General features: G+C 47.2%; 1 protein-coding gene across 7 annotated transcripts in view; it reads right to left on the bottom strand.

Moving 5' to 3' along the window:
- Positions 1-1,759: 1,759 nt before the first annotated feature.
- The window catches only part of FTO (FTO alpha-ketoglutarate dependent dioxygenase), a 416,527-nt gene continuing 403,168 nt past the window's right edge, over positions 1,760-15,118 (bottom strand). For 6 of the 7 annotated variants that reach the window (XM_070061822.2, XM_070061824.2, XM_070061823.2 and 3 more), the window contains one exon: positions 1,760-4,111. In XM_070061822.2, the coding sequence (XP_069917923.1) occupies positions 3,958-4,111 (154 nt within the window). In that variant the 3' untranslated portion in view covers positions 1,760-3,957. 7 annotated transcript variants of the gene reach the window in all.

Here is a 15,118-nt window from a genome sequence, read left to right as displayed (position 1 = left end):
GACCTCCAGACATCTCCTGGAGTTGCCAACTGACCGGGGAATATATCGGGGTGTCTCAGGGTAGCGAGTGACTGGGTTTATTCCTGTCCCTGACAATCCTCAGTCCCGCCTCCCCAGCCGGTCACAGTCTGTAGTCTGCACCCAGCAGCCAGCATCCCGGGGTGGGGGTGGGGGGCACGCTTGTACTTGGGAAGTCAAGTCGTTCGTGGCCGGCTTCGAGCCGCCTTCCCTCCCCTTCCCTCCCCTTCCCCGCCAGGTCCGCCTAGAGCCTCAATCATCACAACACGCCTGGGCCTTCCTCCCCCTTTATGGTTGTCAAATTGATTTCACCACCGCGATACCTATGGCTCCCAATGAAACTTAATTAAAAATACCATTTAATCACAAAGTAACAAAGGCAAACTGGATAAACGGCATTACCACTTGGGCGCGTTTTAATCCGCACTGCTCCGCTCCATCTGAATCTATTTGGATGAGAATTGCCTTTTCAAATCAGAATCCCCTTGTCTTCCATGCACTTGCCTCTGACAGATCTCCAAAATAAACAGTATTTAGCATGGCATGGATCCAAATATATGCAATTCGCTCAGTGGTAAAAATCAGCCTTAACGAGAGCAGAGGAAAAAAAAAAAAGTTGCATTCGCAAATACCTTCCCTGGAAACAAAAAGACGGCTCCTGAGCTTGGGCTCCCATTAAGCAGGGTCTGTGCAACCTCATGGCCAGCATCCCGCGATTCAGCTGGTGATGGATTTAGCAGCTTATTACTAGAATTGTGTCACAAGCGATGCCATGACCTTGCTCTTTCTTTTCTGTCTAGAAAACTCTCCTGGGCTTGGAGGCTGCTGGTCGGGGGGCGGGAGGGGCGGGGGGTGAGGGGGGACAAAGGCCGCTGTTGTGTGTGGGTGCTGCTCGGACTTGCAGAGGAGTCAACTGGAAGGGCTCAGGCCAGGATTGCCCCCCGCCCCCCAAACTCCCAAGGGATGGGAGGCTTCCAGTGGGACAGTCGCCTCTTTGGATAGGGTCTGCGCTCCCTGGGACCCTTGGGAGTCCAGAGAGCAGTGAAGTTCTTATTTTGCTCACCTGCCTACCCCCTGGGCATCCAGTAGCCTGGGATGGCAGAGGTATGTCCTTGGATCCCAGGGCTCACAGCACTAACCGGGTCAGAAAGGCTTGTGGGAGGCAGCAGGGTTGGAAGTTGGAAGCTGGAAGCGCCTGAGTGCCATGGGGTCTCTCAGGTCACTTTTCTCAAAACAGCTGGGAGCCAGCAACGCCAGGGACATTTGCAGGAAAGTAGGCAGGGGCTGTTGTTACTGCAAGGTGGTCTCTGGGCTGGGCTGCCCTGTTCTCTGTCCACACAGGGGAGGCAATGGGCATCTCTGGGCTCAGGAGCCCAAGAAAGTCCTTCCCCAGCTCCTAGGGAGAGAGAGCTTCCCTTGGCCCTGAGGGCTGGGAGCAGGTTGCCATGTCCCCACCGCGGCCTGGCTGCTGTCTCTTGCCTGCCTGCCTTCTACCCACCTGAAACCTCCCCCCTGTGCCTATGGAATCCTCAAACAAACTGGGCTCACGCTCAGTGGAAGCCACCGTTCCTTGGAGAGGAAATAAGACCTCAGCTTTGGGTTTCACAGAAGATGGTTTCTCCAACCCTGGAAGATTTCGAGGACAGCCTTGGTCCACCTGAGCCCCCCACCCCCAGGCCAGCAAAACAGGCCCATCCACCGGTGTGCAGGGGGGAAAACACTAGTGGAGGCTCTCACCTGATTCTTTTAACATCTTTATTGTATATAAATGTTTTATAATGCACATGAGAGATTAGAACAAGCAGTCTACGAATATAGTTCAAGGGTAATACACGTAAATGGGGGTGAGCACTATGCCTACTTTATTTCTACTACGGGGGTGCAAGCACACAGGCTTGGAGGGTCAGGTCGATGATAAAATGATAATAGGGGCCCACCCGCCTCGGAGTGGGGAGACATTACCGCTGGTTGCCATGCTGGGATGGGGCCCAGGCTACAGAGAATGCAGACATGTTTATTTCGTGTAAAAATTTCCCAATCTTTTAAAAGAGTGGCACCAAAGGAAACACAGGGGACTCAAAACTGTGAGCCACAGGGTCCGAGGGTGCCGGGTCTGTGACGTCATGGCGTGCCACACCCTCCTTCCATTTCCATCTCTACAACAACCCTGCAGGGTGGCGCTTTTCACTTCTCTTTGACCAGGAGCCCTGGGGGGGGGGGGGTAGTTTCAGGTCTGAGAGCCCGGGGTCTCCGCGCCATGGACCATCGCTTTCCCGTGGCTGTTCACTCCACGGGAAAGGATCCAGTCCTTTTCTGCGAGCACCTCTCCCAGCGCCTGGGCTGCGACCCTACTGTGAGCATGCGCAATGGAAGGCGGGGTGGGGCTCACTCATGATTCCTGGGGACACGTACAGGTGGGAGTCAGGTCGCAGAGGAGGGATGCGTGAGTGGCACTGGGATGGAGGAAGGGCCAGGAACACATCAGCAGCTGTGTAGAGTAATAAAATCCACGGTGTGCCAGGAATTGCTCCAAGCCTGTAGCTGGACTGCCACACTTCCTGTACACTTTGGGAGCTGGTGTGTTTAGTGTTCCCCTTGCACAGAGGAGGCCACTGAGGCCTGATAACGTGCCAAAGGTCACAGAGCTGGTGGGAGTCTTAACTCAGGCCCGCTGAAGCCAGAGCCTGGGTTTTAGGTTCTCCTCTGCACTGTCTCTGGGACGCTCCAGGGTCATCAGTGTAGGGCACCACGGTCCCTCAAGCCTAGTTGCTTCTCCCCGTTAGTAAATACAAGCCGGGGGGAATTACAGAAGCAAACCTGTGTGCTGCTGTCCAAATCCACGGTGCCATGGAGGTAGGGTGGTGCCTCTTGTATTAGGATAGGGACATTTCTTTTAATTTTTTATTTATTTGAATTGCTAACACTTCCCCATTCCTGTGTGCAGAGCGCCTGACTCAGAACTCTCTGGCTGTTGCTCAGCTTCGTCTTCAGAGAAGGGAAAGAGGTTACCCTTCAATGGGCCATTTCTCTGTGAATTTCTTCCTCCTGTGGGGATGGAGGCACGGAGAAGTGGAAAAGAGAATTCTTGCTCTCAGCCTTCCTGCAGAAGCACTGTCCAGGATTAAAACGCTTGGTATCTGTGTTGTCCAATAAGGTGGTCGCTGGCCATGTGTAGAGAGTAAGCACTTAATGTGTGGCTAGGACAACAGAGGAACTGAATTTTTAACTAAAAATGCATTTCAGTGGAAGCAGCCACAGCTACCTAGTGGCTCCCACCGTGGACAGCACAGCTGATCAGCACTGGGGATTTTTAAATTTTTTCTGCCAAGGGTCATTTGGATAATTATGACGTCATCTGCGGACCATACAAAGTTATCCCCTTAAAAATTAGCCTGCTATGGACTTAGCGGAATTTCGAGTCCTGCCTGCAGTTGCCTTGCCAGGCAGAGCCAGGCCAAAAGATTTCGTGGGTCTTAGCCCGCAGGCAGGACGCTCCCCTCACCTGCTCTGGAGGGTGTGGTGAGAGATCGGGATGGACATCTGTCTGTCTGCCCCCAGATGCCTGGGTCCCTTCTGGAGCCTCTGGGAAAGCCTTAGGCAGGAGGAAAGGAGGTTTGGCTTTCTCACAGCTGGCCCTCATTGCAGCTGCCTCCATGGCCCCTGGGGGCTGCATAATTCCCATTAAAGACAAAAAAAAAAATGGGAAATAGTATTTTGGGGGTAGGTTCTCGTTTGTAATACCAAATCACACGGCATCATCTTGAACCGATTTAACATTTGTGGGCTCCATTCCCTAGCTGTTTCAAACTAGGATCCAGGTTCTAGCATCCAGGGGTCGAGGTCAAGAGATGGCTACACTGCTGTTGCCCAAGCCCATGCACAACCAGGTGGGAGGAGAAGAGCCGCGGAGCTCTCGCTTCCTGCAGCCTGGCGCTCCTTCTAAGGCTTTGCTTCCAGAAGCAGACCTCTGAGCTCCGAGACGAGCTCTGTGAGGTCGAACGGCAGGGGCATGGAAGGGTCGTCCTTTTCCCAATAGGGCCGGCAGTCTGGCTTCTGATCCACGGGCAAAGTTCGAGCGATTCGGCACTGGCACCTGGAAGAGGAACAAGAGGCAATGAATCCATGGGAAGAAAGTCCCGGAAGACCCAAAGCCATGGGAGACGTGCAACAGCACTGGAAAGCAGTCCTGGGTGGTGAAGGTCATGGGGGTGATGGGGAGGGACTGGCTTGCAGGGCGGATGGCAGGCAACAGGTGTTGCTAAGGACGCATGGCTCCTGATGGTGCTGGGACTCCTGTCTTTTCAACTCCCAGATCTGTAAGAGGGAACTTCATCAAGTGCGTACAAAGACAGAATGAATACGGACATTGACTTGGGTGCAAAAAGTGTTTTGAAACCCATGCAGAGGGTTCCGAGGCCGCGCATTGCCTGTGAACTTTTCTTTGAAGACCTCTCGGTGTTACCTCGAGTGGCTTCGCCGAAGCCAATCACCAGGGAAATTCAGTTCTTCTGCCTTTAAAATGGTGAATTATTTTTTCATTATCTCAACTGTTATTTAAAGTGTGTGATTAAGCCATTATCAGATTTAAATGTTTGTGGGATTTCGATGTATTACTAGATTACTGGGAAAGATTAAATTGAATTTACTGCATTAAAACGTCCAAGAATAGATTAAACAATATTACAGACCGGGATTGACTTTGGAGATCCTGGAGATTTACAAGTGTCCCAGCTTGCTGGGCTCAGAGAAAGGCACTCCAAGGAGAGACCGATTTATAAGGATATATGCAAATAGAGGTTAATAATCATTTCCACTGATGAATAGGTGGAGGAAACTTCCACAAAATTAAATTAAGAGGCTACCAAGAGTTCGTCCCTAAGGAAAACACTTAAATCACAGTTTTTATTAAATGGATTATTCATCAATAGTAGAGAAATTAATTATCATATGCAGCTAAATTATAGCCTCATAGGAAAAAAGTTGGGGCAACACCATGGCACCTTGGCAGGCAGCTGCCTCTCCCAGAGACCAGCTTACTGGAAATTGGTCTCAGAGAGCCCTGTGGCTTTATTTATCTGGAAAACAAACAAACAAACAAACAAACGAGGATCCGAGAGAAAGATATAAACTGCACTATGGAAGGAGCCATTTCTCGACTCTCCTGGAGCACACAAGTAGTCAGAATGTGTGTACTAGGAACAAATACCATGAGGAAACATGGACGCACTGAACAGGTGCAGCCCCACCTTGGACTCCTCTGACTCTTTCTGTTAATCAATTAAAATATGACCTTGGCCGCTACTTGTCTTCTGACTGTGCAGGACGATGAGGAGGTCAAAGAATGGAATATCCTAGAGTGGCCCTGTTTCTGAGCCTGACGGCAGGAGCTTCCTGGCTGAAAGACATCATCTTCTCGGGGGAATTATTAATGGTGAGGATATCCCCACAGGAAAACATACTTCAACTTTACACCTATTTTCACATGTGGTTAATTGCTATACCGGCATCCTATGCACTCAATCCGTCGTACATTACACGTAACATTCCAATATATCTTCAGCTCTCCACATCAGGGCCTGATAATAGCGTCTGTTAACATGCACTAAGTACTATTATGTAGCACATCACTTCATAAATAATAAGATTAGCTGACCTCAGGGCCCCAAGAAGAGTAATGTGTTTAAATGTTCTCATTATTTATTTAAAACAAGAATTAAAGCAACAGAAGCTGCTTTTGACAATCCTCTTAGCATAAATATTAAACTGCACTGATAAGCCCCACACACCGCCCTGAAGAACAGAGGGTGCGTTCTGCGGGCCACTTCACAGGAATCCTAGGTGTGTGAGCCGAGGCGGCTGGCCGGCGTGCTTCCGTAGTCCTAGGGACAGATGAGGGGGAAATTAACATTCAGGGGAAGCTGTGACGAGTTACAAAGGAACTCTGCAAAGCTCTTTAAATTGTGCTTTCTCTCCGCTTCCAAATCATGGAGCAACGCTCAATTTACCGGGTGGTGAAAGTTATTCCAAATTGAGCATTTCAATCTCACAGTGGATAAATTATCCGTGCACACATTATCCTCGTTGGCAGATTAAAGGGCTATGATAAGTGTCGATCCACCTAGAGTATCGTAAGGTTTGTAAAAAGTCAATAGAGATGCTTTTTCACCTGTCAAATGGGTTTTGCCTCCTCACTTTGAGAAACTATTGAAAATATTAAAACTGGTGGCCAAGCTCTGCTGGAGCCAGGTTGCACCAGCTTCCCGAGCCCCCTGGCTCGGCTTCTGAGCGGAGCTGCTCCTGTTTCCTGCCGTTGCTTTGCTCATGAGAGGAACACCTCCTTTTCACGGGGCTCAGTTCCACACACACTGCCTTCATCTGGGACGGAAGTAGAACCTTTCGGTGGGTTTCTTTGGGGCTTTAACTTGGAAATTCCAAGACTGTTTTATTAGAAATTTTCCTTTAATACCCAGTGCTCCTTGCCAAGTTCCAAATGGCAGTGATTCGACCCAGGGATGCATTCTCCTAAGGGAAAGCGCACGTACTCTGCAACTCAGTTGGATGCAGCATCACGCCAGAGTGTGGACCGCAAAAGAAAGGGTGCACGATGGCTCGAGAGCATGTCGCCTTTTAGGTCTGCATTGCTCTTTTTCCATTTTTGCATTTTAGTTTATTTTTCTTGAAAACAGAGTTATTGGGGCCGGTGCTGTTGGTGCAGTGGGTTAAAGCCCCCGCCTGCAGTGCTGGCATCCCATATGGGTGCCGATTCAAGTCCTGGCTGCTCCACTTCCGATCCAGCTCTCTGCTGTGGCCTGGTAAAGCAGTAGAAGATGGCCCAAGTCCTTGGGCCCCTGTACCCATGTGGGAGACCTGGAAGAAGCTCCTGGCTCCTGGCTTTGGGTCAGCACAGCTCCTGCTTTGCGGCCATCTGGGGAGTGAACCAGCAGATGGTAGACCTCTCTTTCTCTGGCTCTACCTCTCTATGTAACTCTATCTTTCAAAAATAAAAGAGCTATTAATATCACAAAATGAGGGATTTATAATAATGATCAGTGTATTGTCCTTTACATGTATGGCTCAATGAAGCAATATTTATAGCCATATAGCAAAAATGGTATGACATCCACATAATTTTTATACTCTTCCACAAATATGAGAAGAAATGGGATGTTTGTCTTTCTGAGACCGGCTTATTTCAGCTGGCATAGTGATCTCCAGTTCCATCCATTTTGTTGCGAATGTCAGGATTTCATTCTTTTTTATGGCTCAGTAAAATTCCATCATGTACATGGATGACATTTTCTTTATCCAGTTATCAGTTGATGGACATCTAGGTTGATTCCGTATCTTTGCTATGGTGAATTGCTATAAACATGGGAGTTCAGATAACTCCATGATCATTCATCCTGCTTCTCAGACCTCCATTTCCCAAGATGGGGGAGTGGGGAGGCTGCAGGTCATGGCTACGGGCCTGTTCTCTGCACTCCTGGAGCTGCTGCTTCCTGGAGCTGAGATTCTGTGGACAAGTTTCTCTGCCTCACTGAGCCTTCGGTTCTTGTCTGTCAAGTAGGGATGATAATGACAATGACCATGACAGTAACACAGCAGTCCCCCTTACTTGCAGTTTCAGTGACCTATGGTCAACTGTAGCCCAAAAGTATAAAATGGAAAATTCCAGAAGCAATTCCAAAGGTGTCCATCGTATGCTGTTGTGAGTAACATGAGGAAGTCTTGTGCTGTGTGGCTCTATTGTGTCCAGGACATGAATCACCCTTTTGTCCCATATATTCAGGCTGTAAACACTACCTGCCCCCAAAGTGTCCTGGTTTGTCCACCCAACATCATCCAAAGCACATGATGCTGCTTGTCACTTGTTATGGTCAGGAGATCAGTAGCGGTCTCGGGCTGAATCACAATGGCTCTGTCATTCACCTCATCACGCAGGTACTGAATCATCCCGCATCATCATCATCATGATGTGAGAAGAGTACAGGATCTTTTGAGAAAGCAAGCCCACATTCATAAACTTTTTATTACAGTAATTATAGTAATTCCATTTTGTGAGTTCTAATTGGTAATCTCTTAATGTGTCCGATTTATAAATTAAGCTTTATCATACATATGTATGTACAGGGAAAAACAGTGTACTTCTATCTAGAGTTCGTTACCATCCACCAGTTCAAGTATCCACAGGGTGGGGGGTCTTGGAACACATCCCCCTTGGACAAGGGAGGAGTACTGTAAAAGTAATATCTAGGGCTGGCACTGTGGCATAGCGGGTTAAACCACCGCCTGCAGTACCAGCATCCCATATGGGCACCAGTTTGAATCCCAGCTGCTCTACTTCCGATCCAGCTCTCTGCTGTGGCCTGGGAAAGCAGTGGAGGATGGCTCAAGTCCTTGGGCCCCTGCCCCCACTTGGGACACTTGGAGGAAACTCCTGGCTCCTGGCTTCAGATCGACCCAGCTCCAGCTGTTGCAACCAATTGGGAAGTGAACCAGCAGATGGAAGACTCTCTCTCTCTAACTCTGACTTTCAAATAAATAAATCTTTTTTTAAAAAAAGTAATATCTTACTTATGGTTGTTGTGAAGATTCAATGAATTAACAGCTCTAAGGTGTTCAGAATACTGCCTGGTACATAGCTTGAAAAATATTAAATATTATTGTTGCCATTGTTAATTCCACTACCAGTGACAGATGACTGGCTCTAGTGGGTGCTGCCTGTCATGCCTGTGGCCATCTCCTCCCTGCACACTACCTGGTGTGGGGGTGGTTAAGATTGATTTATTTATTTGAAAGAGTTACAGAGAGAGAGGAAGAGACAGAGAGAGATCATCCATCCACTAGTTTATTTTATTATATTGGAAGGGCAGAGTTACAGAGTAAGAGAGAGAGAGCAGGAGCAGGAGAGAGATCTTCCATCTGCAGGTTCACTCCCCAGATGGCAGAAAATGTCCAGGAACCAGGGTAGGAGCCTGGTCCATCTAGGTCTCCCATGTGGGTGGTAGGGGCCCAAGCACTTGGGCCATCCTCCACTGCTTTTCCAGCTGCAATTGGCAGGGGGCTGAGCAGGAAGTGGCGCCCACGTGGGTGCTTGCATTGCAGGCAGTAGCTTAAGCGCTACACCACAGTGCTGGCCCCATATTTGTTGTCTTGTTGTGTCATCCCACCTTTGCCACCAACACGAGTCTAATAATTTTCCTCTGGGGAATTCACTCCTCTCCCATGCTTAGCAATTTGGTTTGGGTAGGATTGGCTCCACCTCCCAGCCAGGAGAGCGAGCCCCGGTGGCCTAAGTGAATGAACATACCCCAGTCTTCAAGCTACAAGAAGCAGCTCTGGGGGAGGCGCATGACCCAATCTGGGGCAGAACTGAGAGATTAAATCAGAGGAATGGCCTGGGAGCTAAGAGAAAAGACTTCTCCCTTTCCTGGTGTGTGAACTACTAGGCTGGGTGAACGAAAGCTGCCAGTCCTTCATTCTGCTACCAGGCAGCAAGGGGCGGGGCACTGGGAGATACTGCTCAAGGAGCTGGATCAAGCCTCGTCTGTGCTAGTTTGCTTAGACTTTGCAGTTTGGTGAGTCTGAGTTAGGAGTTTCCATCATTTGCAACCCAAAGAATCCTCGGTGATTTCTGGGCATGCCTCCTACCTCTCAGTTCTATGTCCCACCTTCTACTCATCTATTGCTGTGGTCCTGATCCCAACTCCACGCCCAGGGTCTCCTCTGCCAGTGGACAGGCTGCTGCTGAGACACTGTGATGTGTGCGGAGACCATCAGAGTGCAGGCGTAAAGCCACCGGCCTTTGCTTTTGGTTCAACTAAAATTTCTACTTGGGACACGTTTCAGTCCAGAAAGCGAGGGAATGCTAGTGTCACGCACACTGCCCTCTGGATCAACACAAGCCAGTTTTCACGACCAGAGCAGGGTGATCTTTCTAAGGAAAGTTAAGAAGATCCCCCCAGAGTGGTATCATTTCCAAGTGCTAATGAATCCAGCAAAAATGGTTTCCCCTGTCAACTTGTCCTCTCTACTCCCATCCTCTAGAGAAATCCTGTATTTTAATGCTTCTTGGATCAGCAAATAAACTTGGGTCTACTTAGTACTGCCCCTTTCAGGAAGCACTGCAAATGGAAGAGAGGGAAACAATGTCGTCTCTGTCCCTCCCCAAACCACAGCATTATGGTGCAAAGGACTCCATAAACTGCCCCCCAGAACTCGGTGCTACTTGAGAATAGTTCACCCTGACCGCAGCCCAGTGACATAACAGGAAGCAACTGGAAGGTGTCACTCTGGCTGGCCTGTTAGCAGATTGCCCAGAGGTGCACCCCGCCCCCACGCCAAGGTGTAGCTCAGCTAGGGCCTCACTGCCTGCTGATTTCCCCCAGGGCTGCACTTACATTTGCTGATCAGGATTGCAGCTACATTAGTGAGCATTGGTCACCATGCTAAAATTAACCACTTTAGCTAAAGTGTGTGTTAATTATGGGTATGCAAGCAGTCAATAAAAGGTTAATGCAAAAGTCAAAGGATAAATTTCTTCCCTTATTGCATCACTTCACAGACTAAATGACCAACATTATACTTTGTGTTTTTAATCAATAGGTTTTACAGTAATGTGCTGGCCATTGATTTTAAGAAAACATACACGGTCTTCTTCCTTGCCCTAAATTTTGCAACAAATAAAGAAGGACAGGTAACATTTCCATTACTCTTGATGAAATGATAAAGACTTCAGGAGAAATGGTTTTCGCTAAAAGATTCATTGGGATAAGCAAGTTAAAGAACACACACACACACACACACACACACACACCCCAGAACTTGATGAAGACATATTACCAAGCACAAGCCATTGAATAGCCAAGAAAAATGAGCCACTAAAGAGAGAATTCTTTAATGGGAATGAGGAGAGCGAATCCTGATTCAAACAACAATTACATTTTTGGACACTGTTTAAATGTCACCCAAAATATCAGCACACAGCACGTGCTCCTTTCACAGTAACCTGGCAGAATTGGCAGAATAGGAGCTGCTTTAACGAAGGTGAATCCGATGGAAAGTAGCAAAGCCAGGAATAGGCCAGACTCCTGCACACCTGGCTGGCTGCCCTTTCTAGTACATTCCACCTTTTTCATGGATATCCATTTGGATAAAATGGATCAGGTCCGCTGACTACCTAGCTCTTCTTGCCACATTTAGAAATTCAGGTGATTCCAAGCCATAGTGTGGGAAGGAAAAGAACAACAACAACAAAACTCTTCTGTGTCTGGAAGCACTGTAGTCATAGTCTATAGAAATTAGGCTATCTCAGAAAGTTCACAGGAAATGGAATTAAAAATGGATTTTATTTTGTAGTACAAAATTTGTTTTCAGATCCGTGCATGATTTTTTTTTCTTAATACACATTTTCCATAAACTTTTTAAAGACCCCTTGTGAAAGATATGCATTAAGGGTATAAATGTCTAATTATATTCCCTGGGTGACCTTGAGAAAAATATGTCCACCTCTTGGCTTCCTCAACTGCTACATGACCTTAGTGCGTCTCTGCTTCATGGGCTATGTGAGGATAAAATCCAATAATGTATATAAAAGCCCTCTAAAATATGTAAAGTACCACATACATGTATAATCATGCCTCAATATCCTTTTTCCTGGATGATACAAATCCCATTTCTAAAACACAGCTGATCATGCAATGTTGGCCCAAAGGGCTTGTAACACTCATAGATAAAAAGTAAAGAAATCACACTTCAAAAGACTGGAGTCCCTTAACCAATTCATCAGAAGATATCCAATGACCAAAAAGGTATATTTTTCAGGGCCCGTGCTGTGGCGCAGCGGGTTAAAGCCCTGGCCTGAAGCACCAGCATCCCATGTGGGCGCCGGTTCTAGTCCCAGCTGCTCCTCTTCCGATCCAGCTCTCTGCTATGGCCTGAAAAAGCAGTGGAGGATGGCTCAAGTCCTTGGGCCCCTGCACGCCCGTGGGAGACCCGGAAGAAGCTCCTGGCTCCTGGCTTCGGATCAGCGCAGCTCCGGCTATTGCGGCCATCTGAGGAGTGAACCAGCGGATGGAAGACCTCTCTCTCTGCTTCTCCTTCTATGTATAACTCTGACTTTCAAATAAATAAATAAATCTTTTTAAAAAAAGGTATATTTTTCTTCAAGTCAGAGATGTTTCTGTAGTTTTAATTTACAACAAGGAGTTGGCAGTCATTCTGGCTAATGTTATACAGGAGTCTGTGTAGGGTATCAGTCACATCAGAATAAATTTCTTCAGATAATATTCTTATGGGGAGGGGGGCTTGAAAAAGTTCGTGGACAATGTGCATTGTGAAAAAACTATGCATGCATCTAAAAATATTTTGCACCAACATAAACTTATCCTTTTTTTAAAAAAAAAGTTTATTTATATGTATTTATATGACAGGCAGACACACACACACACACACACACACACTGGTTTAGTCCTCTTACACCAGGGGCTAGGCCAGACTGAAGCCAGGAGCTTAGAACTCCATCCAGGTCTCCCACACGGGTGGCAGGGACCCAAGCATTTGAGCCACCATCTGCTGCCTTCCATGGTGTGCATTAGCAGGAAGCTGTATTAAAAGCAGAGCTGGGACTTGAACCCAGGCACTCTGATATGGGATGCACGAGTTCCAAACAGCATCTGAATTGCCAAGCCACAATGCCTGCCCCTAAACTTATCTTTTAATCCCATTTCCCACAAACTTTCTGAAGGACTCTTGGATAAGCCAGTATCAGGGCTTCAGAGGCCCCAGGCAGGTCACGTGCACATTAACCTGTAATACTCCACTGTGAGGAGCAACACGAACCAAGCAGGAGAGCAGAAGCAAAGGAGCAACCATCTCCCAAAAGGCCTTATGCTTTGAGGGGCACGCAAGTCCAACAGGGGACCCTAAAGCCCTCTGTTCAGCTCTGTCTCGGGCCTGTCAAGTCAGAGCATCCTGCCACATGCACTGATGACAGCACTAAGAAACGAGCAGTTTTTCTTTCTTTTTAAAAAAAGATTTATTTGATTGGCCAGCGCTGCTGTGCAGTGGGTTAAAGCCCTGGCCTGCAGCGCCGGCATCCCATTTGGATGCTGGTTCGAGTCCCAGCTGCTCCACTCTCTGCTATGACCTGGGAAAGCAATAGAAGGATGGCCCAAGTCCTTGGGCCCCTGCACCCATGTGGGAGATCCTGAAGAAGCTCCTGGCTCCTGGCTTCAGATTGGCTCAGCTGTGGTCATTGTGGCCATTTGGGGAGTGAACCAGCGGATAAAGACCTCTCTCTCTCTCTCTCTCTGGCTCTACCTGTCTCTGTAACTCTTTAAAATAAACAAATTAGATATTTTAAAAAATGTATTTGAAAGGCAGAGTTTTACACACACACACACACTCACATGAGAAAGGGAGAGAGAGAGAGAGAGTCTTCCATTTGGTGGTTCACTCCCCCAAATGGGCTCAATGGCAGGCACTAGGCCAGGTCAAAGTCAGGAGCCGGGAATTCCATCTGAAGCTCCCACATAGGTGTAGGAGCCCAAGGACTTGAGCCATCCTCTGCTGCTTTCCCAGATGCATCAACAGGGAGCTGGACTGGACGTACATCATCTTATGGTGCTCATTTGGGATGCCAGTAGCACAGGTGGTAGCTTAACCCACCGCCACAAGGCTGGTCTCTACAAGTATTTTTCTTATGACACTGTCCCTAAATTCCTGACAGGAGTCTATGTACAGTTTAAGGGATTTGCATGTATAATTCTGCCTCCCCCTGATGTCAGCCTTAAACAGTATATTTACAATCTAGCCTCAGGTAAGAGCCCACTCCATTGTACCATTTTTCGTAGTTTAATTACACTTTGCTCCCAATAATCTGTTTAGTCAACAGGGAGAGGAGTATGCAGCCCAGTTTATAATCATCTTACCCTTGACGCTGTCAGTCTTCTGGAAAGAATGAGTTAGTGAATTTATAATGTGGGATTGCTGCCATGGTACATGCACTACTTTACAAATAAATAGCCACTCTGTCACACAGCTATCATAATGGCCCACTCTGACAAAGGTGGCTTTATAAATTCAGCTTGCCAAATTTGTATAACTCAGTTTACCTAATGCAGAACCACTGAGCAAAACCAATTCCTAAATGGGTTTCAACAAAGGCTGGGTCACTCTCTCTTTGAAAAGGCTTTTAACCTCTTGCCTCTGTACCACATGGAAATGTTTCCTGACCAGCAGAGTCAACACACATCAGAGAGGCAGGAAAAGCCAAACTTTTGCCCATGGGTCAGCTTTTTTGTTGGGAGTCAATCTACCTTTTTAGCAGGCAGCAAACACGGTTTTCAACCATGACCAAGTGAGAAGCTGGGCTGGACATCACTTGTAGCTGTAAACAAATCTACATCTGGGAAGAAGTGAGAAGCTGAGAATAAGATACCTGTTTAGTACCATGAATCACTCGGAAAAGTCCATGGAAAGATGGAATTAAAAGTTGAGTTTACTTTGGTACAAAAAACCTGAAATCTGTGCATATGAGGGGTCTTCAAAAATCATAGAAAATGAATATTAAAGAAAAACTATGCATGGATTTCAAAATTTTTTGCATCAAATGAACTCATTTTTAAATTCCATTTTCCATGAACCTTTTGAAGTACCTTTGTATAATACAAGTGCCTTTGAACACCAACATAATGCCCCTGAGCCACATGGACAAGCAGGCGTTTTCCAAGAAACTGGTATGCCATTCAGCACGGCTAGCTCAGCTGCTCAGAGTTTGGTCAAGCAACGTATTTACAAAGCACTTACTGTAGGTCTAGATTGTTCTGCTCACAGGGAACAGGGAATCAAACAGGTAGCACCCAGCAGCTATAAATAGCCTCTGCTCTCCAAGGTTGTTTGAAACCTAAAAGACATTATTTCCTATATGGCTTTCATGCTTCCCAGTTCTTTATGACCTATAATTTTATTTTTTTAAAAAAAAGTATTTAATTTTATTTGAAAGAAAGAGAAACAGAGAGGGAGATACACAGACAAGGATCCTCCATCCACTGGTTCACTCCCCAAATGCCTGTGACAGCCAGAGCTAGAGCCAGGCTGG

The sequence above is a fragment of the Oryctolagus cuniculus genome, chromosome 18 (assembly GCF_051225735.1).
Source record: "Oryctolagus cuniculus isolate XC-2025 breed Fujian yellow rabbit chromosome 18, ASM5122573v1, whole genome shotgun sequence".
Taxonomy (NCBI): Eukaryota; Metazoa; Chordata; class Mammalia; order Lagomorpha; family Leporidae; genus Oryctolagus; species Oryctolagus cuniculus.
This window is presented reverse-complemented; position numbering and strand designations above follow the sequence as displayed.